Source organism: Hydractinia symbiolongicarpus, chromosome 4 (assembly GCF_029227915.1).
Source record: "Hydractinia symbiolongicarpus strain clone_291-10 chromosome 4, HSymV2.1, whole genome shotgun sequence".
NCBI classification, from domain to species: Eukaryota; Metazoa; Cnidaria; class Hydrozoa; order Anthoathecata; family Hydractiniidae; genus Hydractinia; species Hydractinia symbiolongicarpus.
This window is the reverse complement of record NC_079878.1, coordinates 5569128-5596441: the sequence shown is the minus strand read 5'-3', so window position 1 is coordinate 5596441 and position 27314 is coordinate 5569128. Positions and strand designations below refer to the sequence as shown.

At 32.5% G+C, this 27314-nt stretch overlaps 4 protein-coding genes across 10 annotated transcripts; 2 read left to right on the top strand and 2 right to left on the bottom strand.

Moving 5' to 3' along the window:
* Nucleotides 1-11571, top strand: LOC130640928 (uncharacterized). Of its 6 annotated transcripts, none has more exons than XM_057447542.1 (3): nucleotides 1-105; nucleotides 9802-10043; nucleotides 10820-11571. In XM_057447542.1, exons 2-3 carry the CDS (start codon nucleotides 9834-9836, stop codon nucleotides 11369-11371), a joined length of 762 nt encoding a protein of 253 aa, XP_057303525.1. In that variant the 5' UTR covers nucleotides 1-105; nucleotides 9802-9833; the 3' UTR covers nucleotides 11372-11571. The 6 variants fall into 6 exon arrangements, with proteins under 6 accessions (XP_057303525.1, XP_057303524.1, XP_057303522.1 ...); XM_057447541.1 differs by lacking the exon at nucleotides 1-105 and adding an exon at nucleotides 2086-2243; XM_057447539.1 differs by lacking the exon at nucleotides 1-105 and adding an exon at nucleotides 2298-2883.
* Nucleotides 11528-16798, bottom strand: LOC130640927 (uncharacterized). The gene is made up of 3 exons (XM_057447537.1): nucleotides 13343-16798; nucleotides 12647-12787; nucleotides 11528-12210 (listed from the first exon to the last, which is right to left on the bottom strand). The coding sequence occupies exons 1-3, from the start codon at nucleotides 13911-13913 to the stop codon at nucleotides 11978-11980; spliced, it is 945 nt and encodes a 314-aa protein (XP_057303520.1). The 5' UTR covers nucleotides 13914-16798; the 3' UTR covers nucleotides 11528-11977.
* On the top strand, nucleotides 16124-22767 carry LOC130640925 (uncharacterized). 2 transcript variants are annotated; one of them, XM_057447534.1, is made up of 10 exons: nucleotides 16124-16221; nucleotides 16973-17091; nucleotides 18087-18661; nucleotides 18735-18764; nucleotides 19797-19965; nucleotides 20355-20502; nucleotides 20927-21020; nucleotides 21165-21364; nucleotides 21742-21896; nucleotides 22027-22767. In XM_057447534.1, exons 2-10 carry the CDS (start codon nucleotides 17018-17020, stop codon nucleotides 22673-22675), a joined length of 2094 nt encoding a protein of 697 aa, XP_057303517.1. In that variant the 5' UTR covers nucleotides 16124-16221; nucleotides 16973-17017; the 3' UTR covers nucleotides 22676-22767. The 2 variants fall into 2 exon arrangements, with proteins under 2 accessions (XP_057303517.1, XP_057303518.1); XM_057447535.1 differs by lacking the exon at nucleotides 18735-18764.
* A 334-nt stretch (nucleotides 22768-23101) lies between these two features.
* LOC130640926 (neuronal acetylcholine receptor subunit alpha-10-like) lies at nucleotides 23102-26914 on the bottom strand. Its single transcript, XM_057447536.1, has 7 exons — nucleotides 26637-26914; nucleotides 26350-26394; nucleotides 25995-26104; nucleotides 25352-25566; nucleotides 24803-25033; nucleotides 24444-24677; nucleotides 23102-23798 (listed from the first exon to the last, which is right to left on the bottom strand). Exons 1-7 carry the CDS (start codon nucleotides 26739-26741, stop codon nucleotides 23215-23217), a joined length of 1524 nt encoding a protein of 507 aa, XP_057303519.1. The 5' UTR covers nucleotides 26742-26914; the 3' UTR covers nucleotides 23102-23214.
* Nucleotides 26915-27314: the final 400 nt, after the last annotated feature.

Sequence of the window (27314 nt, the reverse complement as noted above, 5' to 3'; positions counted from 1 at the left end):
TTACTTTCGTTATATATTTATTGATTATATACATTTGATGTTATAATGACTCGATGATTCACGCATGAAAAGGTTTTTTAAGATGTGGACAGAAATGAAAGCAAGGTAAGTTTTTAAGGAGAAGGTATGGTGTTTCTACAATCAAAATAAAAGGAAACAGGGCAACTAATTTTGAATTTCGCTGCCACAAGTAATTATAATGGTTTTTTCCTGTGCGAGCGTGTTGGCTACAGAGTATTGACCATTTGACCATTTGAAAAATGATTAAACACAGCCATCTGGTTCTTTTATGCAGGTATCAACAAATTTTGCGAATTTTACATAAATAAATAAAGTCAAAGCCCTCTGAAAGTTGGTTAAAACTGTTTGTCAGCCTAACATGTTTTCGTGATTTATAATAACTAATATTAAATACAATATTAAATTTTTTTTCTCAAAATTATAAAAGATCTCTGTAAATTTGTCAATTGTCAGTGGAATCGCTGTTTTCTACATTTTATTCTGACCTTGATTTGTTATCGTTGTTTTCATACACAAATGACAAAACCTGGGAACGAGGTTGTTAAATCACTTTGTCTTAAAATAATCTTAGTCTTACAAATAACATGCTAATAAAGTACGAATTTAGCTACATCTCTGTAACTATAAGTTTTTTATTAGTTTTTTTAATATAGTATGTCTGAAAACCAGATTAACTGGATTAGTATTTTATTAGAAGAGGTTTAACTTTCTTTGTTTGGCATTTGTATATGTATCAATAGAATCAACTCTTATTAGCGCAAAAATCTATAGTTTCGTCCACAGTTTCGTGCATATTAGCACGGTACACCTTTTTTAGAAGAAAGGTATCTTTTACAACCATTGTTAGGGTAGTTTTAAATTTCATGGGTTTAAGTTTTTTCGGAAATGCTATGGAAGGTAGCGTTTCCAAAGGTTGATCATTTAGTTTATTTAATTACGTCAGGTTGTATTGGGTTCCTAAATTAAAGTATCCTATTTTCATTTCACGCAGCACCAAATAAATTTAGTTTCCTTATGTTTGAGATGCATGTAAAACTTAGAAACTGTCTACTATCATTTTATGATTAAAAAATCAAAAAAATTAAACAATAGCTAAAGATGCAAGCTAATATAACTTTCACCGATTAGTTGCAGAAAAACTATAATCCCAGGGTGCAATGTAATTCCAATATGTAAATATATTAAAAATGGACAGACGTTTATTGTTTCAAACGGCTGATAGGAAATATTTTTTAATCCAGATTATAATTTTAAGACGGACGTATTCATGGTCTATTATTAACTTTGGATGTTATTTCATATCATGTAACTTTTTATTGCGTCTGTTTCGTGTATGGGCAAGCATGAAGTGAAAGTAAGTTTATTTACCCTTTGCAAGCTCTACCTGGCGATTTATTATTTTAATATACACATTGTGAAAAGTTTTTCTATAAGCGACAAAAATTTTATCTGACACTTAACGCTGCTTAAGTTTCTGTAACACTGTTGCTTGTAAAGTATTGTTTTTTTTGTAAGGTTTGAGCCTTGTGATGCTTTAAAGTGTTACTTATAAAAAAGCTCTAACAGAATGCAGATTTATAAGATGGCCTCTTCTTCCCTTTGATCTTAAAACCGACAATTAACTATAGCATCAATGGAGGAAATCCAACAATTATCCAGAGCATCAATGGAGGAAATCCAAACCGTTAAGCCAATATGATAAAAGGTAGCAACTAAATATTCGGGAGCCTAAACTGAATTGAAAAGAAAGACGAAAGAAACTATGAAACTGTGAAAAGAAATCAGGAAGTTGAAAAATTTAAAACTTAAACATTTTTTTGGTATTTCGTGACATTATCATTTCTTCCCAACAAATAAAAACGGTTTGACCTCCAGTTTCGTAGTCTTAACAACATAAAAATCTTATTTTAATATCTGTTCTCCGTGTCATTAAAAATCAGTAGATGTCTCCAAAAATTTCTTTATCATCTTTTTCAAATCAAAACACGATACATCCCTATTGGTTCCTGTTATTTGATTTACGTATATCAAATATATAAAAATCACTAATCTTTGCTGGTAACTGAATTTTAAACACAATATGTCATATGTGTGCTAGTGACGTCAATTGATGGTCGATTTATTTTATTTATTTGTTGATAAGGCATATAAATTCCTGCGAATAAAATGTTTGCGTCAAAAGTTTCAAGAACAGATCTAGACGTGGAAAAGAGTAATGCAAGGTATTAAAATTTTTTACATGTAACCTCGATTTCAAAACGTTTTGTGTTACTTATGTGAGGATGAAATGCAAAATAAAGGTTGTTTTTATTTTTGCAGGTGTCCAAGCCTGTGTTACCATGACACAATTAAAAAAATTGACATCAAATTTCTCTATTTATTTTGCTTTTTAAATACATGTAATTGCAAAACATGGCATATATAGTGTGAAGTACAATAAAATTAGGAGAATGTTCTTATTATATAAAAGAAATTGTTTCTTTGTATATATTTATTTCAGTTATATTTAAACATAAGCCTTTTATTTACACCGCTTATTTTTAAAAATTAGTTGATGGTTCGTGGAAAAATCCACCCGCTCTTTTTATACTGCATCGCGTGTGTCTCGTTACTTGCGGTACCATTTTGCGTAACAGAGGTGTACGAGTATTCTAATATAGATAGAAGCTAATAATTTTTTAGGGTAAATCTTCACTAACAATGTCTGGAAAAGCTAGAAAATGCTTGAATAATCAACATAGCTAATGGCCAACAAGCAATTACCTAGTCATGCAACCATTCCTAAGTATCATTCCCGGGATGCACTTCGGGATTTAGGTAATTTGGAAAACATAGAAAACCAAAGTAATCATTTCAATAAAGGTAATACATGTTAACTCAAACCATTTCTTGTGATATATTCTTAGGCCATGTTTTTTCATTCGTTGGAGTAATAAGTATATGTTTAAGTTTATGTAGTTTTGATATGATCAGAAATTGTTTTGGACCTGTATTATAAATCTGTCATTCGCCATGCTTAGAAATATAGCTTGTGTTGTTAAAGAAAAGAAGGAGAGAGTGTAAAAAATGTTTTTGAATTTATGTTCAAATTAGATTTGAGTAACCAGGAAATCAGAGAAAAGGTTGTGTGTTTAATTAGGGAGATAAAACACGATATAAGTAAAGAATTTTCTGTTGCATTATATCGTAAAAAAGGTTTTGAAATAATGCCTAAAATCTTAAAGGGGCAAGAATGAACGCCATTCAAGGGATTGCATTTGCTATATGCGCGGCAGAAAGCAATTATCTCAAACCACATAGGTAAATTTAATGATCACAGGTTCCTGTCTCCATATTATACTAAAATAATACAAATCTCGATTTACAATAAAATAAGGATGAGTAACATTAGGGAAATTAATAAATAGTCATTTGCTAACTAGGATCTAATAATAATCCTCTCTTTGTGTAGTTATTTGACTGGTTAATCTACTTTTAAAGTCAGATTAACTGTTCTTTATCAATCTACTGACGTACAAGCTCGAATTATCTTTTTAAATTAAAATTTTGTTTCCCAAGGCCGACTTAATAATAACGATCGCCTTGTCAAACAGAAATTTGTTACCGAGTTGAAAGCTGCAGAATGAAGGGGCGCGGTCTGATTTTGTCTCGGGGCTCTTTTATTTTTTACATTTAAACAGAACCTAAAATGTCCTGGGGACAAGGTTGATATTGCATAGCTACAATGAAATAATATAACAACAAACAAATAAAAAAATTTTTTTTTGTCACAATATAAAACTAATTCTCACAAGTACGATTAATATCTTTAATTTTTTCTTTATACTTTCTACACTTTCCTACTAATTCGAGAAGTTTACATTTTCCTAATTTTTTTACAACTATAACGGAAAACCAACACCTAACAAGCAGGTTGTTCCAAAGTAAACAAAAACAAACAGCTGTACGAGTAAACAAACACAAAAGGGCTGTACGAGTAAACAAACACACCCATTTGTTTTGTTATCGTAGTGAGTGCGTAATTAAACTAATTACTTTCCATTATCGGTATAATTACTATCGCTAAAACTGCTTTTTATTTCTCTCGCGTGGATAACACGTAAAGTAAAAACTTATTGCTAAGAAACAAATAATTGCTTATAAACAGATAAGCTCTGCAAGCTTTTTAATTACATTTGTGCTTAGAAGGTTTGTTGTTACACCATAACTTTTCAACTATCATAGCGAATACTCGCAATATTATTACGCTTTGTAGTCTTGTAATCTTAGTATAATCTTGGAGTTGAAAATTATTCTAGAGAACAAGGTAAGCAGCATTTTAATAGTTTGTTTGTACTTACTCTAAGTTGGAAATGCAGACACGTTGCTGACGTAAGGAGAAAAAGAAAGTTGTTATGTACAAGTTTATTCCTGCTCGTTTAACCGACTTATTATTACTAAAACCTCAAACCCAAACCCTTTTTGGAGAGTTTTTATTTTATTTTTACATTTTAAAACGTTAAATTTATTAGAATATTAATTCACAGTTTTTCTTCTCTTTGGGCCTAATCAAATAAATTACTCAATTCGTAGAAGGTCTGGATATAATAAGCGATTATTACAGCAAAACCTTCTGAGTCATGAGTAAGTAAGTAAATTTACCAAAGGTTATGCTAACTGTCTCTGTGCTCGCTAACTAAACTTAATGATGTGAAAAAAATTAACGAAAAACATGTTTTTTGTCTTTTTATTTTTTATGACTAAAAAGACTGCCTCCTACTTTGGCCAAATAAATATCTCTCGACAGTATGACGTCAGAGAATATTGTGGTTGGGAATTGTGAAGAGCATATGGTTTAACAGAAAGTAGGATACGAATAAAAACTTATTGAGAATTCAAATCTTTAATTTATATTTTAACAAACAAATTTGATAAAAGAACTACGAGATTAATTAATAGCATAAAGAGGAACAAAGTCACACCACATCGAAAGAACTGAAAAGAGTATGAAATATGTTTTTTTGTTTGATATGTGCTGGATAAAGTAAAGAAGAATTGTGAACAAAAATTTCATCGCAGCCTTTCATAAAACACTGGAAAATTTAGATTATATGACATACATTTTGAGAGGTTAGTTCTTAGCTTAATCAGAGTTGTACCCGGGTACCTGAATATTGAATTAAAAACCCGCGTAAACTTTTAATTCACGCGCTTTTTTTATAAGAATATCAAAATTCTAACCAAGCTGGTCAATATTCTTATTTCTCTATTGTTCTTAACTTCAACCTGATATCGTTTTAAAGAGTATTTGTACGAAATATAAAAAGCGTGTTGCATGAAAAAAAAATATGTATATAAATAAAAATTCAAGCCTGTTCAAACCCAGAGAACAGCTATGTGCGTCTTTCCGCTGGATTAGTTTTTATTTTTTGTTTTTAACGTGGTGCAGAAAAATTTTAGCCGCCAACCTTTTGTTTTGACAAGCAAAAAAAAAAGTTGCAAAAGGCATACAATGAACACTTTTGAAGAGGTCATCTAGTAATACAAGAAATGCGGCCAATCAAAGAAAAAAGTTTGTTGATACTGTCTCAAAAATGGCATTGTATTAAAAAAACTACTTCAGTTTATTTAGATAAGTTTCTTTTTGTTTTTATTCCGTTGTTATATTCTTCGGAAATTTGACGCGAAAATAACTTTTAACAAGTAGCGATATTTACCACATCGCACCGCCTACTGAATAGTCACGTGATAATAAATTATAAATTATATACTTATTGATTTATTTTCTATCAACCACACGAGTACATCTTCACATGAGAAAAGGTTATTTAAAGATGTTGTTTTCCACATTTCAGGTAGGTTGAAGTCGTTGCAAACATTTTATGTATTTTTTTTTTAAAAAAAGTGTCTTATTTTATATTCTATACTATTCTAATCTTATGCGCAAAGCATAATAAACTTCATTTAGCTCAAGATCTTCAAACAAAATCGTCTTTCAATGATTATTTATTTGCTGTATACCAATTGCTACGATATATCAGGAGTAAAAAATTTTGTTAAGTTTAAAAAAGTTAAAGTTTAGGAAAATAACGATTGGTATTGCCTTAGGGAATTTATTCAATGACGGAGAAAAATATTCAAGGGACGCCCAATATATGGTTAAAATAAATAAATAAATTCTTATTGTAACCTTTAAAGTTTCGTTTTTAATAATAGAATAGGATACACAAAGCGCACAACTGTGCAGATCCGCCATGTAAAAGTTCTTGTTGCAGCTTAACCCAATCGATTAGGCAATTTAAATCTGTAACCTTGTTTTCTTGTGACTAAAATGAAGGTTAAAACCCCTCCTCATAGTCAAGACCAAGTATTCCCACAATACAACAATGCAAAAATAAAAATAACATCTTCACAATTAATCTAAGGTATGTATCAAGACGTGAACTTAACTTCCCGAGAAAGCATTTTTTAAGCCTCCACATATAGGCAGGGCTATGTCAAAAAATGTTCAAACCTCATAAGAGATATGATAACGGAACTGAGCTGACAGAAATGTCACGTGGATACCCACCAAAGCATGTGTGTTTTTAATGAATTAACTTCACAAAACATTCCGGAAACAATTCGGAAGCATTAAATATCTTTATTAGCCTTTGGCTGTGGGAAACTTTGTGCTTTTGAAGATCGAACGCGTGTGTGTGGGTTGTTATAGCATATAAATGGTAGCAGTAGCGGTTGGTAGCTTTATTTACGACCAATACATTTTCCTGAGGACCCAGTCCTGGTAGAGAGGTGTAGGTTTAACGTCATTGGTAATACGATTGTCGTGGGCTATTATGCTAAGCCTGATATAAAACAGCGCAAAACAAATGAACCATACTCTCTTGTTGATATTAATAATTTTTTATCGATGCATTCTTCTTTGAATATGAAATACCGTACATGACCACCTAGGAGGATATTAAACGAAATCGATTTTAGGGGGAGGAACTCAAACGGAAGAGAGAATTCAACGTAGATTAATTAATAATAACCTTTCATTTTCATATTGGTCATTGCTCCAAGGAAAACGTGGTTCAATAATTTATAGAACTTTTATAATCTGATGTACTTCTTTTTTCCTGACAATTTATTTGCAAGCTGATCGCATATACAGTTTTTGTATAAAACCCAGGAAATTTGGCTTAGTTCGAGGGGTTCATATCTTTTTATATGTTCAATTCTTATACTTTGAGCATTTTCTTACAAATCTGTGTACAATTTTAGCAAAGCCATAACAATTTATTCTACCTGGAAAAGATGCATATTCACATCTTTTGTGTTTTTTCAAAAATAATTATCAGTAAACCTTAGCCTTGCATTGTTCTTATTTTCTTAATAAAAAAGTGTGGAAAAAGGTGTTCTCTAAATTATTGCATTTCTAGCGATTGATAAATTTTTCGCCACCAGAATAGAACACAAACATCAAAAGAATACCTCTTCCTTGGGGCTTTTATGTTTCTCTGTTGAACATGCGGTTATTTGCACAGATCTTAAATCAAAGAAGTTAGAAAACCCTGGGGACAAGGTTGGTCAAAAGGTGATAAAGATCAAGTAACTTACTTAAAAATTCTATTTTAAATTATTGACAATTTTTTTTTATTGCTTTAAATATCAAAAATGTTATTGATGAATCGAACACACATGTTTTATGTTTCCGCCACGAGTAGCTACTATTATAACTTCTAGAAGATTTGCGATGTTAGAGAACCAGTTATATATAGATGCTTTTTAGTTACCGTTACGTGAAGTGGTTTTGAATGTCATAGATCAATGACATATTGTGTGACCTTAAGACCACGGCTCAAAGTACATAATCGTTTTCTTTCGCCATCTTGCATTGTAAATTTGTAGCCATAATATATTATTTGATACACAGTGTAGCTACACCGTGTAGAAAATATCACTAAAATTTATAATTAACGCACACTTGTGCCCAATGTTCCTTAGTTTTTTATATTAACACGAAACCAATGTTAAAATAAGAAGCACCGGGTACGAGGTTGCAATTGATGTATTCATGTTTGCGGTAAAACAAAATAGGGTGTGTTTTTATTTGCACAAGAAAAAAAAATATGTGGAAGAAATTATTCTACTAAATTTCACTTCATCGCTTTGTCTCTTTATCTCGTAAATATATTTTAAGTATGTGTAGATATTAATAATTTATCATGTAAAAATCAACCGAGCTGGAGATTCTCCATGACATAGAGAAAGGAACTAATGGTGATTTTTTTCTCTATCTTTATTGAATCTAGATTGAATGTATAAGAAGATAAAACAATAATATATGCGATCATTTCATTCATCTGTAGAAAATTCAATTGGCACGCACTCTTCAGATCATGGACACAAAAGAACTTTCCGTGACATGCCATTTTATTTTTGTCATTTTGTTTTTGCTATGTCACTTAGTGACAACAATCCACATAACAAAGTCCTCAGTACGTTACGGCAATCTATGCGAATGAAAGGAAAACACTGTTCATAGCAGGCGGTAAATTATATTTTTAGTTTAAATTTGAGATTTTGATAAAAAAAACATGTGTAAAATTAAAAAAGATATAAACAGCTAGAAATAACATACATAAGCGGAATAGTTTGTTTTTCTTTCCTTCTTTTGAATCGGACAATAATCTATTAATTTTGTATTATATCTACCAAAAATGAGATTTTTTTCTTATTTACTTAAGTTACGCAAACCAAGTTTTATATTGATTTTCTACGTATAAGCGAGACAAAGTTTTTGATGTGATCGAGGTTATGTTTTATTATGATGCTGAAAAACAAAGTAAAAGTCGATTTACAAATTAGAGTACACACATTGCTTTGAGGAAGTCTTGAAAGTTTGACTAAGCAAGGCAAAATCAGGTCCACTTTTTACAAGAGCACTTTCGTTGGTCAGTTTGTTAGTTGTGAGTTAATGGTCCGAAACCACACAGACACGCATTGGTTCCATCCCTGCCACTCGTGCAATTGTAATAATGACATGTGATGACATACATAATTATGTCCATCATACAATTTAATGACTTTATGTCAATACTATGTATCCTGAAAACACTGGTGACGTATAAGCAGTAAGATTTATGTTTGTCTGACTGATGACATTTAGTTGACTCTCATATACTTGCTTGTTGAGCAGTGTCTATAGACAGAAGAAGAAGTCAAAGATATATCGTGGGGTGGATTAAATTGATCAGTTTATTTATTTAATTTATTAAAATGTTTATTTTGGTCTCTTGGGAAGAAAACAAAATTACCTTTAATTCCTCTGCTTAATGTTTTGTTGTAAAGATTATATGTTGTAAAAATAGATTGAAATGTTTATACAGAGATTCAATGTTTATTTTTATTTACCACTTTTCTTTTCGATAAAACTAAATTGTGAAAGTTCAATATGTGTATGATATACAGTTCATATCTATGTCTTTGTGGTGTACAAGTGGTGGATAGCAGATCTTGTATAGTTGTATAACATTTTTATCTGTGTATTGTTTGGTGTCATTTCGAGTACACTTGTGTTATAGAACTAGTTAAACAATATATGAGGCTTGTAAAAATTCGGCCTGTTAGCAGAGGGCTACCGCATGCTTTCGACAGAATGTATGATTTTAACATTGTCGGATAACATATCTGATAATGGTTACAGAAAAGGATAGCTACCTAGCTATGTGTTCATTTTGTTGGCTATGCATTATACTAATAATTATTTAGAGAATTTTGTTAATTAGTTTTTGTTTATATTCTTTTTTTACCTAGATTGTGATTTAAAAAATTTAAGAGAAAGTAACATGGTTACATCGACTTCGCCTCCTTTCTCCACATCAGACAAAATGTTTGTCAATAATAACCAAATGGCTATCGACCAGCCTTTCATTTGTGTGGATGGCTACATGTTGTCGTGTCAATACGATGGAGAGTCGTGCACTCCCGTGTTCGGGATAGATATTGACCAATTGCTGGCAAGCGTGAAAAGCGACTTGGAAAATTTCAATAAAATGGTAAGTGAAGTCTAATATTTTATAACCCGAAATAGCTCGATTATACAACGTGTTTAATTCACGCGTCAAAACATAGCTAATTATTCATCGGAGAGCATGATTAATTGGCAAGACTCAATTGTTTCTTTTTCCATAATAAATAAGCACTTTCGCAACAACAAAAACCTCCCGACCCTTTTGACTCGAAAATTAAATAGCTACATCCGTGGAAACAACCGAATACGCAAATACAACTAAATTACATTCAACTATGTCTACGTCAAGGCGAAAACAGACTCAGTTATTGCTAGCAGAGATAGTTTTGTGAATTGGAGAAAATTGTGTTTATTGACTCATCTTATTTTTAACGCAATCATCAAAAAGTGCTTCTCGAACTTTGAACTTTTAAATGTGGCAGAAATTAATAGCTTTTTTATTTCACCATGGCCACAGGAAATGTGTATTTATTTCGAAAATGGGAAGCAAAAGGATTGCAAATAGATTAAAACTTCGCAGCCAGACTTCTTTTAATGATGTGATTAAAAAATTCTTTTGTGTGTTCCATCTTTGCGGTAAAAATGTTTGACTTTTATAAAAAGCTTTTCCGTTCCAAATTGTTCATGTTTTTACAACGTCATTAGATAGGTTTAGATTTAGCGCAAGATTTGAGTCAGATCTTTGCGACACTGTCTACGTGTTGTTTACATAACGGTTTTAATACTCTCAACTACACTTTTTTCTTTCTTTATTCCTTTATTTTTTCCGCTTTTTTTTAAATTGCTATATTATTGTTCTAGACTCCATCAATATGCAAAACACCGTCAAAATCAGATAAGATTGGCCTGATAAAAACGTCACCGCGATCACGACGTCCGTCAAAACCTTTATTTCAACGTCAAAACAGCAAGGACACAACCGTCAGACGTAATTTATTTACCGATGCTGAACATTTTTCTGGCGTTTCATGTCAGACTTTAGATCAGCCTATTAGGAACTCGTTTATACTACCACTCAAAGGTCGACGTACGACATCAATAGACGATGAAAATGTGTCGGATATTTCTGAAAAAAATATAAGTAAAAGTCGGAAAGCGGAACTATCGACACAGGTGAAGTGGGTCGAAGAACACGGTAGTGACTATATAAACACGGAGACTGTATCTAATTGTTCAGAATTGCTCATGTTATTGAATATTTTAATGAAATCAACACATGCTGCTTTGGTGACAGTGAAGGTGAATACCACCACAGAAATTGCAGTCACCTATCAGTTCATGAAAAAATTTAAACAAGACTACATGATCGTGCGAATAAATAAAGGCTGCTGCATGCTCATGAAAGCGTTTTGATTGGTTCATCGATACTCTTTGTGGAATTTAATTGGTTAAATTAATCTTTCAACGCATTGTTGCCTTCAGAAACGATGATCTTTGTTGGTTGAAAAACAAGTAACAATTAAACACACAAAAAAGGATAAAATAACAAAATAAAGAAAAAGATGTGAAGAATGGTAACTTTTTTATATTAAAAGTAATTTTGTTTAAGGAAATCCGTTTCAGGATTATTGGATAATAATGAAACCAGTTTCCATCTTCTTTTTGACGCATGTATAAATACGAGTTTGTAAATATGTTCGAAATGGTTTATTTATTTATTTGTCAACAAATAAAAATTGTTGAGGCTTCAAAAAATGCAACAAAATATCCTCTGACAAATAAAATATTTCTTCTCGTCATCCCTTTATCTGTAACGCTAAATTGAGTCTCTTCTCCGAATCTGCGGAATCTAATTAAAAGTAGATGATAAAATAAAACTTTCAGAGAAAGAATCTTTATGTTTGTAAGCCTGGTGTTGAATTTCTACAACTCAATTAGCTGAACTCCTTAACTTACTCATTCCAGGAATTTTAACAATTAATTCAAATCGACCTCGTGTTTGCTATCATTTAAAAACCTCTAAGAAGATTTTAACAATTCCCGCCAAAAATGCAAGCCTGACATTTGACCCGCCATGCATTGCGAGGGTTTGAGTAATGAGTGAGATCCAACATAATTATAACCAGGACCAATGTTATGGTATGTTACTAAGTAACCAAATGCGTCATGAACAGCTGAATGATACGCAAGGGGTCCATCATTGTCAAATAAAAGATCATGCACTATACCGCTATCACCAGGACCAGTACGACCTGAAACAGAATCAATTTTAAAACTTCTACAGGAATATAAGCTATACAAATCCAAGAAATATAAACTTTCTTAAAATTGCCTCAACTAATTTACTTTTTAATAGCCAGTTATATTTCCTCTTTGCTTGTCAATTGCGTGCTAAATCTACAATAAAAAGTCTGTCTAAACTGTGACCAAATTACCTTTCCCAGTTTGCAGTTTAGTATCTAAAGTCGAGCCAAAACAGGAAGATTATATAGTCTACATTTGTTGTGGTGATTTCAGAGGTCATAGGAAACATCGTTCTGAATAACTGAATAACATTGAACACAGATTGCAGTAAAGTATTATGAATCATACTTAGAACGATAGTCAATTGTTTCCAAAGTAGTACGTTTTTAAATTACCCTAAAATAGTAGCTTTTTTACCCCAACTTTACTAAAATAGTTTCTTACCTGCAACCGGACTTAACAGCACACCAAACACAGGGTCAAGCGGTCCATTTGGTTCGTCTACGTAATCTGATATGACTTTTCCAGCAAGTAGTTGTTGTCTCGTTCCCCAGTATTCCAAATGATTTAATGCTTCTGACACAACTATAATAGTATTAGTACGTTTGTAGTATGGCAGAGAATAAAACAAAAGTGTAGCGGAAAATTAGAATTGTCCCAAATGCTTATGGCTACTTGTACTTTGTTAGATTTTGATCGCTTGTTCTACTATTCCACACTCACTCAAAATTTCTTGACGAAACTAAGACAGACAGATCTTTTTTAACACATTCTTTTCCCCAGGGTTATTCTACGCCTAATATATTCTGATGAGACGCTCTCCTGTTAGAATATCATATACGTAAAAGAATCCTGGGCATAAGGGATGATTTTATTTATTGATATAAAAAACGATGAAGAAACGCTGGCGACACTAACAAATGAAAAGCAGTGTTTTTACTAGCCCGCTTGCGATTCTAGTTAGTTCTGGTTACAGATGGATAACCATACAGTAAAACACAGACTTGAATGATGCGAGGAGCGATGTCTTCATGTTTAATATGTTTTACGGTCAAAATTTTCTAGTTGGTGATCCTGTGTTGTTTACTTTACAAGTCACTCGTTATATATTTATTTGTCTGCAAAACTTAACATACGTACCTCCTCTTGCGTTATATATTTCTAAAAATCTTTTTGAATCTTTAAAAAATTCTTCCTCCGTTTCTTTTTTGTCGCGCTTTTCCATCAAGCCATGTAAATAGTAAATATATTCCTCTTCTGTTCCAGTTATTTTATCCGTTCCAAAAGAACGAAGAAACGTATCCATGGATTGTAGAAACGTTGATAAGGGTAAATCATCTGGTTCATCAAGCAAAAAGGACAGTCTTGTTTTTTTATTTGCAATATCACACTCTCCAGAAAAGTTGATATTAATCAGCGCTTTGCAATAACATGCAATATCTAAGTTTCGTGGTGTTACGTCTAATATTTTAGACGTGCTTAATTTGTGAAACGGACTTTTCTTTTCTTCGCGTTCTTCACATTCATTTTTGTTTGTGTATTGAGCTTTCAGTAATGCATTTTCATTGTACATTTTAACATTACCGTGTAAAATTTCTCCTTCTAAAAATATGTTTCCAAAATTTTCACTTATTTTTGTTACCGTCTCGTCTGAACTTCCATTAACCAAGTGTGTCAATTTCTCTTTATTTTCGCAACTTTGTCTCTCCATAATGAACGTCAGGTGAAAATCAACAATTTCAAATCATTTAAAACAGCTTCGTTATAACTAGCTGATAAAGAGAGAAAAAGAAAATATTTTTTCTTTATATAATAACTTACTTAAGCCATATTGTAGCGCTATTGAAACAATTATTATCTTCCATGTATTGTGGGTTTAGATATCTTTTCTCTCACCATTTTAACTTTCAAGTAAAGAATGTTTCTATTATTTTTTACGCTTTACATTTTCCCTTCTTTAAATTTACATCCTCTATTATATTTAATAATTTAAAAACCAGATCTTTTTTTGTAAAAAAAATAAAAGATTAAAACAAATAAAGAGTTCAAGATAAAATATCACCACCTGCCTTAATTTTTTTTACTGATCTTAATCGATTAAGACTGGGGCTGTCAATCATGTGCATTCGATAAGTCTTGTGTTTGAACTTTTGGTACCAATGTGACGTTAATCACCCTAAATTCGACTCAAATAGACTTGTGAATGCACTACTTAAACAACTTCAGCCATCTTATTACGATAACAACAGCAACGAAGACTTGATTAAAATCGCCGCCAAATAAACCAAGGATCTTGCAACACCATGTCAATTAGATGCAGCTTAAATTAAAAATTCTTGCAACGAACCAGTACAAACAAGATGAGCTACTACTACTACTAGAGATTGGTTGCATGTAATCTGATCGCTCTAGAAATACTGACTCGGATCATTGACAACACTATCACATAATTTCTAAAACGTTACATTTAAATAAAATTTATCGATAAAAAATCAACAGAAGTTCTAAGCAGTTTTTCTAAACTGGCGTTGTTTTCAGATGTTTAATTTGGTGTTGAACTACACATTCAGTCGATATTAGCTAAAGCTCACAAAATGGAAATTAGCATCAGAATTCCCTACCGTCATACAAATGTAAACTCAAAGAACATGCAGCTGGAGAACTTACCAATGTATAATCATGCAAAAGGAAGGCTTCTTTATCCGACGTTGAACGTATTGACGGTACAAATCGATAAGATTTGTGTCGATGTTTACTTGCGTGCAATGGACAATTTAATTTCCGTATCGCTTATGTGTATTTTCTTGCAGTAGTTGTCAACTCTAAGTAACATATTTAATACTGCATAACAAAATCAATTCAACGAATGTTTCACTAAATGTGCGTTTGACCATGGAAAGCTTAATTTTAACGCGTCCTCTAATTAACGCAGATTAATTATTTTGATAAAAGTGGAGGAATTTTTTTCCCTCTAATTATCTACACAGTCTCTATTTTACCTAGTATTGATTTTCTTTTAACTTAGGGCGGCAAAGGTAGATCTTTCCTCTAATTATAGCGCGGGTAAAACACGGAGGTAGTTTAATAGTCAAAATTACGGGGTAAAAGAACATTCTTACGATCTGCCTAAAGGAGGCATGAAAATCCAGGCAAAATTTATTTGTAGAACACAGAAAGAGGAGCTCAGTGACCAGATGAGAAAGAGCACATCGGGGGAGATAAAAAAGTTTAAAAAAAGAAAAAAAGAAGGGATAGATAGTGTTTGGAAAAAAATAAAAAAAAATAAAAAATAGCGAAAAACTTCTTGTATTCTTTCCTCCAAGCTCCAATTTAGTGCGGATTGGCTGAAATTTTCCTCTAATTATAAGAGCGGTCATGATTGATAAATATTGAAAAATATAATTATTTTCTCTTATTATTAACGCAGTATCTCGAAAATAATTATTTATTTTGCCGCGTTAATTAGAGAAATGACGATAATAGTTATATTTAATAAGATACAAACATGTACGCAACTCAACCATTCCATCATTTCAGAGTATTTAGTCTTCCTAAAGATTTTGATGGAACAGTTGACGCAATGCCATCCTCGTTCCCAGGGATTTTTCGTTTTTGGTTTGATGATGAGGCTGGACTCAACACTAAAAAATTATGCATAAAATAAAATTAGAACAAAATCAAATGAAAGTAAAAGCAGCTAAAGCATCAAATTCACGAAATATTACTTATTTTGTGAATTTGTGAAACACATTGCGCATGTTTTCTGTTTCGAAAAAAAAAACATAATTAAAATATTATACAGAAAACGAGTTTTAGTTGTTTGTAACGATATTGAGCATGATGAATGAAGCCTGCTGAGCGATATCAACAACACACCTGTTCTCGTAGAATAACGCCATTTCTAAAACGAGACACAATGGGTCGATCTAAAGCAAATACAGAACTTGGATTTTTTCTGCATTGGAGCGAAGATTGCAGATTCAAAGTATCTGCGTATGGTTATTATGATTGTCTAAAAGGTAAGTAATATTCAAGCTGCTAAAAATGCAACACTGCCTCAACTAACTAATAAAAAAGGTTTACAGTCTGCTACAGCATGAAAACATAGCGAGCTTTTGATATATCTACAATAATATCTACACATGCAAGGTGTCCTATCTATTAAAATGACATGCAATGTAAAACTCGTTGTGAATTAAAACTACCATCAAACTCAGTAAACCAGGTTCACGAACGAAAAAAAAACATCTTTGAATTAGTCGCCGGTAGAATCACCAGTCGTTGGCCGTATTGTTAGTAAGACAAATTATTCAGCTATTTTGAAGGAGGAATGGTCCCTAAGGTACACATCGCAGGAGGAATTAGTAATGTTTACAAAAAAAGCAGACGATATTGTTCAATCTTTCTACCCGAGGATTCGCGGAACCAGACAGTGTCGTCCACATGTCGGCTAACTTTTAATTTTAAATTAGTTCCAGATCGTTGAATCCACTGTATCGTATCGTATTACCTGAATATATTTATAATATTTTCGTACAAAGTTTTTTAATACTGTCTAACGCATTCTGGTTTGCACCATTTCAAAATATTAGTTATGGAGTGAATGCTTATCTTGCGGCGCAGCCTGATTCAACCTGTTATACAACTTAGTACAACACAGTTTTCAATTGCTAATTCAGTGCGACCAACTATTGGAGAAAAAGGATACTTATGGTAAAATCATTTTATAATTCGCGATCCGTTCTTTTTTAATTTGTTTCTTATTTTAAGGGACTAAAAAGACAGAGAAGAGACTCCGCTGGAAAGAAAATAAAAATGGATAAAGATCCGGGAAGACTAAAATATAGAATTCATAATTTGTACCTGAACTTTTTGGAGACGTACGGAAGGTAATGTTCAAATTTTAAGCGCTAAGGATATATTACATTTATTTTGCCTTTCTTCTTTTTAAAAAAAAAATCGATGGATAAAGAGGATGTGGGAAAAAGTGAGGGCGGTTAATCTTCATTCTCGCTATGCATCTACTGTTTGAACTGCCTGTCTGTGGCACACTTGCTTTTAACGGAAAGTTCTTTTAAGGACGGAGTAAAGGCTATGTTAGGTATTTGTGATTTTTTGTGGCTTGTTGGTGAATATTGTCGTCGCAGAGATAGTGTCTCAGGAGAAACAGCAATGCCGCTGTATCTACTGCTGAACAGTGCTGGCGTCAGGAAGGGTATCCGGCTATAATTTTGTTTGGTTTACTTTGATTTAAAGGTCTTGAGTTCAAAGTCAGGTCGAGTTATGCCAGAGACTATAAACGTGTTCAGCCTCAAAATAGGATAGATATCCTTAACGGTTGTCTAATAGTCTTCCAGCTAGCTAGCTAAGAGTTTTTTTTATATACTACTGGCTTTAAAACCTGACCTTTTGAGTATACGGCGGGAAACAAAGCCGATATTTTAATTTCATTTGCTTATTTATCTATACATTATCAAAAAAATCAGCGGAAATCACGAGCGAATACGGGGAAAACGCCCTAGCAACCGGTTGTATACTGTGGTGTGGAAATTTTGGAATATGCATTGTCAAAAAATGTGGATTTAAGCCACATCTCTTTCGAATTTAGTAAAATCCTTTTGAGAGCTTAATTTTCGATCTTCATAGACTGTTTTTCCAAAGGAAAAAAAATTACAAAATTATATGTATCTCTCCAAATTTTTGGTGTTTGACCACCTTAAGCGGCTGTTGTAGCTTAAACGGGAGCATTCAATGCTCTTTCTCTTCGCAGTACCTCATTGTAGGACCTGGAGATGCTATTCTGGGTAAACAATAATGAGTCTAAATTAGAAGAAAATTAATGTCTATAAATTGCAGCCTTTAAGTCATTTCACATTTCCTTTAGGACATCGCCTGAAAAGCTGATTACCCTTCATCAAAAAGCATTATTTACATTTTGGATGTCTACCGTTGTTTTATGGGTCACAGTAAAACTATGGAAAGTGTGCAGTAATGCTTACAAGAATTACAAAAAGAAAGAAGAAGCAGAAGATATTGAAAAAAACACTGACGAAGAGCAAATCAATCAAGAAGATTTATTTGCTCCTAAGGAGGAGAATAATTATACACCTTTGCAGCCGGGACATGTATCTGAAAACCCTGATGGCCCGGTCCAAGTTCATTACAGTCCGGTTAAAACAAATAAAAGTCCATCAAAATCAAACATAAGCCCTGCTAAATCAAACCCTATTGAATCAATTTTTAGCCCGTTTAAAAATAGTTCTTTTAGTCCTTCAAAAAACTGCAGTCCTTCGAAGAGAAAAGATTACCTTGATGAAAGCGCATTTCAAAAGGAGCCAGAAGAATCCCTAACGGACGTAACAGTGAAAGCCACCATTTTTGAAATGAAGAAGATTGAAGCTACTATCCAGGATAATATACCAAAACTAAGTGAAGCAAAGTTAGATGAATTTAAGGAAGGTGAGTGAGAGGTGTCATGGTATAATTTTCTTTTCGAAAGGTAAACTTCCAATAAATCGTAACGTTTTTTTAGATGAAAAGGAAAATCTTGATAACACGTCAGGTAAACTGTCACGAGACTGTCGCTTATGGCCTGTATCGTGCAAATTGAACGGTCTGTTGAATAAAGTGATATGGCCTCTTGTTTATTGCCATGTTGGGTTTTAATGTCGTTCAATTCTATATCGTAAATTTGAAAATATTGGCTTCAGGTGTATTCAGTATATTCCTGATATCTGAAACAACTGAAGGACCAAAAAAGGTTTCGAGTAATCAAACATCTGTTATGGATACATTTGATAACTCGAATTATTGTGTGATGTGACAATCTATTTTACTTATTAAGAACACTTCATGGAACCTCCACAGGACCGAAAAAGTGGTTCCACTTATCGAATGTCCGACTTATCCGAATTGCTCGATAAGTGGAACCTCTTTGTTGAAACCGAAAAAAAGTTCCACTTATTGAATTGATATAGTTACTATGTTTTCGTTACTGGATAGCAATCGAATGTTCACATTCGAAAAAAGAATGTTTTGATTAAACTGATTCGAACGTAATATAGATGTTTCTTCTTTTGGAAAAGTTCCACTTTAGGAATAAGTATTGCTCAAGGGACCAAAAAAATGGTTTCACTTATCGAGTGTTACATTTATCTGAATAAAATAAGAGAGGTTTGTTAATGTAAGCCAAGGGACCGGGGAAATTGGTCCCACTAAATGAAAGTTCCACTTATCCGGGGTTCTACTTATCGAGAATAGACTATATCAATTTTTAAAAAAGGAAAACATTTTTTAAAAGAAAAATAGCAGCTTGATCTCGGATATTGTCTTATGCCAGATAAAACATTGATCCATATGAAGCCAGCAAGTACGAAAGTACTGAAAGTTTCAAAGGGGGTTAAAACCTTTCGAGTTACTACGAGTTGTTTGAGTTATCTGGGATTATACTGTATCTACTTTGACTGTAAATTTTAAAAGCAAAGTTGCGGCATGTAATTCGCTATTGTTCTAAGAATAATATTTCCAAAATTCGTCATGTTATGGATGTACATTTAAAATATGAATCCTATAATTTCATGTTTTCTTATTTCAGAGAAAGATCCTAAGAAGCGAATTTCTTGGACGAATATCAAGCTAGCCGTTTCTGATGTTTTCCAAGCACACGATAAGGATCAACCGACATTCGAGAAATTTCTTTTCAAAATGATGATATTCGGTTGCTTTATGTTTTACTTTTGGTTAACCGACTATCTCCATATTTGGTAAGTTTATTTGTACTTGTAATTACACTAATACACATCAATACTCATTCGCTGCAACAAATAATGGCGGGAATACAGTTAGTTTATTATAGTTACTTTTTTAATTGAAACAGGAGATTAAAAACATCGTAAAGTCACATCAACTCATTGGTACGATCACGCTTAACTATAGGAAATACGAATAAATTTTAGTGAGGGATTGTAAGGGGGCATGACGTATGTATCAGGTGCACCTTCTTTAACTGCAGGTTAAAGGGTATTCCCCCAACAGAGTACTGTTTCTAATGTTCTACTTCTCCAACCACAATCTCTTTTTCAACAATGCTTAATAAAAAAAACTTATTTGTTCGGCCACAATGAATCACAACATATCTACGTTTTTATTTTAGGCCAAAAGTTGCAAAGCAGTATTCACGAGATATGTTTGTGTTCCTGTTCTTTCTCCTTGTCTTTGTTGCTGTTGTTTTCTCCATAAGGAAAGCGAAAGATAAGTTGTTGCATCGAGACCAAACAGAAGAATGGAAAGGCTGGATGCAGGTATAGTAAACTATAAAACTGTATGCAAAAACGTTATTGGAGAACCCTTAGTGTCTTTTTCTTACTTTTTATATGTCAATAAAGTGAACGAATATAAAATTTATTACCCCACAATATGTAATGGTTGTGGATAGGATGCAGGAAGTGATTAAAGTGATACAAAATATTACACGGACCTCGCAAGCTCGGTCGGCACTTAGACATTGGACGACATTTTGAGGTACAGCTCGGGACATCAGTTATAATTGTGTTATTAGAGGATAACCGAGATAATATTCACCAGTTTTTTTTAAAAAAAAAGAATAAAAATACTCTTTGTAGCTTCAGAATTCTTGTAAATGGATATTTTAATACCTTACAAGCAGGTTCTTCCCTATCTTGCCAGACTAACAAATTTGTTCTTTTTCCATCCTTATCCCTACAGGTTCAATTTGTTTGGTATCATTACTTCGATGCACAAGAAACATTCAATTCCATTCGTTGCTATGTCGGCGCATATGTATGGATGACTGGTTTCGGTTAGTTCTTTCTTCACCTTTTTTATTTTAATTGGATTTTTCTTTTGGAATGAAGACATTAGTACATAAAGCATCAATACTTGGTAGCTTTAAAAAATAATTCGTACTGGTTTATTTTTAAGATTAAAACTTTTTCTCCTTTAGGTAATTACATTTATTTTTCAACTCGCAAAGATTATTCAATCTATCGATTGTTAAAGATGCTGTTTCGTTTAAACTTCTTGGTGTTCTGCATAATGGCTGTAACTAACCACGTGTTTGTTCGGTATTATATCTGTGCAATGCATACCTATTGGTTTTTGTCAGTATGGGCAGTAATGGTGGCTTTTAATAGATATAATGACGTAAGCAGATTTCATTATGGCTTTTATCATATCCAGTTAACACATTAAGCTAGGTCAGGATGGTGTCGCGACACCAAGTGTGTCTAAAAATAGCTGAAAAAGCACACCTTAACTTAAGCAGATAAGAAGTTTTGAAAAACAATTATGGTTTACAGTGACATTATTTTATTCTATATATTTTATGATGTAGAGTAACAAGATAAATATTTTTTATAAATATATAATTTTATAATACAAGTGACTTTTTATTTTTATAAAAAAAAAGGTAAAAGTATTAAAAATTTATTTTTCAAAAGAAAGTAGGTGTTATATAGACATAACAACAGCATTTATTCCTCCTTCATATTTCACTGATAGTATAATCCATTCTTATTTAGAACCCTAAATTTGTTCTCCTGAAATTTGGAATTTACTTTGCTATTAATGCCATGATTTTCAATATACCTGGGGCGTCAGAGAAAGTATTTACGCCATTCAAATGGGTGTTGCATGATGATAATGGCACCCTTCATTATTGGAAGTACAGAGCATGGTAAGAGATTGATATGTTAAGACAGTAAACAATTCAACCAAAAAAGTATTAAACTACCAGAGCGCTTTTTACTTTCAGAATTTAGGTACAGTTTAGTCTCGTTAGGTCACTAAAAATGATTCTATTTTAGGCTGGACCATTGGTCGACATTAGTGGGAATGTTTTTTGCATTCAACTTCCAGCGTTTAGAAAACTTTTTGAAATATTTGGATGAAGACGATCCAAAAACAAAACAAAAACGAGAATCCATACGTTACTTTATAACCGCTATTTTGCTTGCTATATTTGCAGTTTGGTTTTATTTCATTCTGCGGAAGGAAAAAAATCCGTACCTGGCGCTTCATCCATTCACATCTCCTGTTCCAATTGTCATTTACGCTATTCTGAGAAATATACATCCAGTATTGCGGACATATTATTTAAATTTGTTTACATGGCTTGGAAAAATAACACTAGAGACTTACTTATCCCAAATCCATATCTACATGATGGGGAATGCAAAGATGATATTGGTATATTTGCCTCAATATCCCATGTTGAATTTTGCTTTATCTACTTTAATTTACATTGGTGTATCATATGTTCTCTTTCATTTGACAGTTTTCTTCAGTAGTTACATCTTCCCCAGAAATGGAAAAGTTGTTATAAAGAATATAATTCTGGGAGGACTATGGCTTGGTGCTTGCTATATGTTCTCTTATATTCTTACACAAGAACATGTATGGAACTCAAAGAAATCTGGTTTGGAGTTTTTAATATGGAAGGTGAAAAAGTATTGATAACGAAGAATAAAATTATATATATATTGAATTAGAGGATTATAATCTTAATCTCGTTTTCGTAAAATTAAAACAACAACATTTTTATTTCATTCAGAATCTAATGTCTTTAAATCTGCTCTCTAGTTATCTACAATCTGGTTCAAAATATTATTGGAAAAAGGGTCAATTTTTGAGATCGTGCCGACTCGCAATTATTAACGTACTACTATTGCAAATGTTTTCAAATGGACTTATGTTATTTGGTTAGGTTCAATTTTAAACTGAACTAATTTTTGCGGAGGTTCATGACTCATTTTACTTACTTTCCTGATTTTCGCAGAGCTCGCGTTGATTGTTTCATCATGCTAACATCGCAGAAACTGTAAATAACACATTTCCTACACATTTGCTGGAGTAGAGTTCTCTCAGCCTTCATCAAAAAGTCACAAAAACGAATCAATGTAGCGGCTGGGATTTGTCTGATTTAATTTAGCAGAAAAATAATTCATTATTCATTATTCAAATACATAGGGGACATTTAATAAACGTTCATGGCGTCAAGGCACGTATTCTGGTGCTTCAGCAAAAACCCATACAGTTGTAATAACAAACACTGCCATAAAGAGATAAAGAAATAATTTATCGAAAGTTCTTGCCGCTTGTCGCCATTCCAATCGATCTCGCTTTTTCTTTTCTTCTATAATCTTTTCATTGCATTGATTTGTGAGTTGTCTTACTAATTTTACTAAATTGTTATTACTTTCACTTAAATGATCCAATCGCATGCCTAATCCATTTTTGCGTGCTGTATTTGGATTGGCTAAGTTGCCAGTAATGTGATTATTGTTGTGTTTATTGCATGACTTAATGCGTACTGGATCTTTTAAACTCTGGACAGAAGCTTGTCTAGCAAACAGAAAGCGTTTCGGCTCTTTATGCATGAATGTTGTTTTTTCTTCTTCGGATTCATACTCCCATTGGAAATAGTTTTCTTCAGTTTCAAAATCCATGATTTCTTCCAAGCGTCGAAGTGTTGATGTTGACGTTTGTGACATGGCGTCATTGTTCTGCTGATTGTAATGATCAAGTGAAGATTCTAGCTCTTTAGTTGTTTTAACTCCAACCCAATTCGAAAGTTTACCTACGACAACATCATGAAACATTATGTCGTTCGTGGTGTAAAATGAGAGCACAATATTGCGTACTTATTACCCTCAAACACAACTGAAGCCTTATTCATTATATTTGCTAATTTAAAGTTGTTATCAAAATGGGACTCATACCAATGGAATAACTCCTACCCAATTGAACATTTTAAGTGGGATATATATATATATATATATAACCACACACCATAGATTTGATTAACACATTTTCGATGTGGTTGGTATAATTCCCGGCTTAATTTAGATAACATGAAGTGTCTGAAAATCTCTTATTTTTACCGAGCGACACTGGAAAGAAAGCTTGATTGAAATCAAAGACTCGGGAATCCTAATTGTCAACGTGAGTACTTAAAAACGAAAAAGAAAAATAAGTAATACTCTTTCTTTGAGTATCTAATTATACATTTAATCAACCGTCTAAATATTATCACGGAGTACCCAACAGCTACTATATTGATACTATCCAGAATTTTGAAGAATCCTATAACACGTAGTTGTAATCCAGGATTTTTGCCTTTCAATAGAACATTAAATTTTACTAAGAAAATATGTTGTAGTGGCAACCGACATTTCAAAATTAGTGACTAAATAACAAAAGTTTGAAACCAAATTCACAATACCTAAAACCAATTTTCTCATCCAGTTTGGCATTTCATAAAATTGTGGGTCAATGAAATATAAATGGAGATTATAACATGCAATTACAACGCTGACACCCATCTCCACCATAGAGGCTGTATAGAACTTGGCAACAAGTGGAACAGTGTCAGACGTTGGAGGAATCATCTCTTGAACAAGCAACATAAAAACAGTCATAGATAGCAGCACCGTTATAGATAGTGAGACTCTTTCACCTATAAAATATTGGACATACAATGTTTAACGCTACAATTTTTTTCTTCTCTATATGTTTTTAGATCTTAAAGGTAAACACACGCCATTCTCTATTATTGATTGAAATTTAACACTGATCTCTTACCTGATTCAAATGGAACGAGAAATGTCATACAAGCAAGAGCTGATATCAACACCAAAGGTATAATCAAGTTGATCAGATAAAACAGTGAACGTCTTTTGATTGTTATTGTATAGGTAATATCAATATATGGTTCTGGACAACAAATGTATTCAACAACATTTCGACTAGCTGTCATGTTTACCAAAGTCCATTCAGCATTTGGTGTATATTTACTAAGATCAGCCAAAGGTGCTATAAGGTAGTAATGCTTTTCTTGTTGTTTCATTGTATAAATTACAAAGTAAAATAATGGAAACCTGTTTGGGTCTATTAAGGAAAGTCACAAGTTTTGTGGTTATTAAGTTCATGCCTAATCGGATTTTTGACACTAGTTAAAGAACCTAAATATCCCAAATGTTGTGAATACGAAAAAAATTAATATAACTAGCCTGTAATCGTTGACTAATTTCTATTGTTTTGCATGAAGTGAAACTATGTAATCTAACTGGGTATTTTAGAAAAAGATTTTGGTTTATAATATCATAGAAGCTTGATAATAAAAAACCTTACATTCTGACTGCAGGTCCAATCTGTATCCATCATAAGTCCATGATCCAAATTTAAGCAGACACCTCTGCGTATCAAATGGAAAATGCGTAATATCAATCTGGCATTTAGATTGAATCATGGCAGGTGATAACCAAACATTTTTACCAGTGTGGTGAACAATGACACGTGTGGACAGTTTATCCATTGATCCACCAAAATCATTATCCCCTTCGGCACTGCAAGAAATGAAAAACAATATCTAGTATAAGAGAATGTTGACTCCTTAATTATTGTTGGGAGGTAATTGAAAGTAACGAGTTGAAGATGTTCATTATGAACAGGTTCACTGTTCCTCAGAGTTTTAGCTGACGTGCATGTTTACCGCATCGATATTTCGTGCATTTTATGCGCCTGTTAGCAGAAAATAATAAAATTAAAGTTGTGATTGGCAAAAGTATGCAATCTGATAGAATCAGTTAGAAAAAACCGCGTTGCGCGATCTACCGTCACTCCCCTCTCTCACCTCTTTTTATTGAATTGTTACAGTTATTTGATTTTTTATATATATATATAAAATCTACCCTTATCTTAAAAAGAATCTGACTCAGAACAAACTAGATATATTTTCAAAGTAAGTCACCTCAAAATATTTTTTGTGACTTACTTATTATAGAGTGTAATATCAGGTAACCAAATGTTTTCAGGTTTTAAATTGACTGTTTTTACACCACCATAGTCACTTGTATTCCATTTCAAGTAAGGATTATGCCATACCTTCACAAAAAAATAAAAAATACGGGTAACACAAAAAGCTAAATTCAAAAAACTAAATTCAACTCTAAATCAAAGCTATACAGCACAGTAACAAAAACTCAATATTTAAATATGTCTTTTGTTTGTCGGAATATTGCGTAAATAAACAAAGAGGCTACCACAGGAAGTATATACGACAATAAAATAAACAAAAATGTTCTTTCCATGAAAACTTTTTCGTTGTTTAAACAAAGGTTAGCTATTACCTGTCGAATGTAGTTGTTTGTTGTAAGAATTTGGTTCTTAGCATCCTGAAATTTATTGGAAATTACATATGGTAGATATTATATATGGTAGAGAACAAGATAGGGTATTTGCTATTCTTAAGTACACTTTTAAGTACACAGAGTGTAACATAAAACGTCAATAAATGATATTTTTTACTTCAAGATATACCAGAAAATTTATTTCTTATCACCTTAAACTCGAAAGACGGGTACTTAACCGAGTCAGTTATCATACAACCGTGTATATTTAAAAGGTGTTCACTTACCAATATCACAAGCTGACTTAGAGTTAAACCAAGTGTTACTGTAACTGGCAAAGATTCGTTCCTTTCTGGTGCTGGTCTAACTGCCTTTAAATTTGATTCCTTCATAAGGTCGTTTATTAGACGAAGCTCGTGTGAAATACATTGGACTATGATAAAGCAAATCAGTCTCTGTAGAGCTGATATTAATGAGCTAGACACAAGCTATAATGACGTAACGGATTTTTGAAATATTAATTTTTCCCTATCATCATACAGAAGTGTTTTGCCAATGATTGTAGACACAGACTATAGAACTCCGATGTCCTCAAACAACGTTATCAATAAAAACTTACTGCTTATAATATACCATCCGAATATGAAAAGTAATACCCCTTTCCGTTGGAGAGAAATCTAAAAAGTAGCTACACGTAATTAGAACACCAAATTTATTTGTTAGTAACAAGTTAAAAACACCAAAATTAAAACATACAAGCTAAACAATCAAATGAAAGAACAGGGTTTTCATTTACTATGGTTGGTGGTACCTTACCAAACTATTCATTCCTAAGTCAGATACAGTTGTGTTTAATATATTCTCTATAGTTGCTGTTTTCTGCTCACTTTTTGATATATAACCAACAAACAAATAAACTTGGCTATGTTTACTTTTTAAAAAGGTAGTTAAGTTGAAAGTAATTA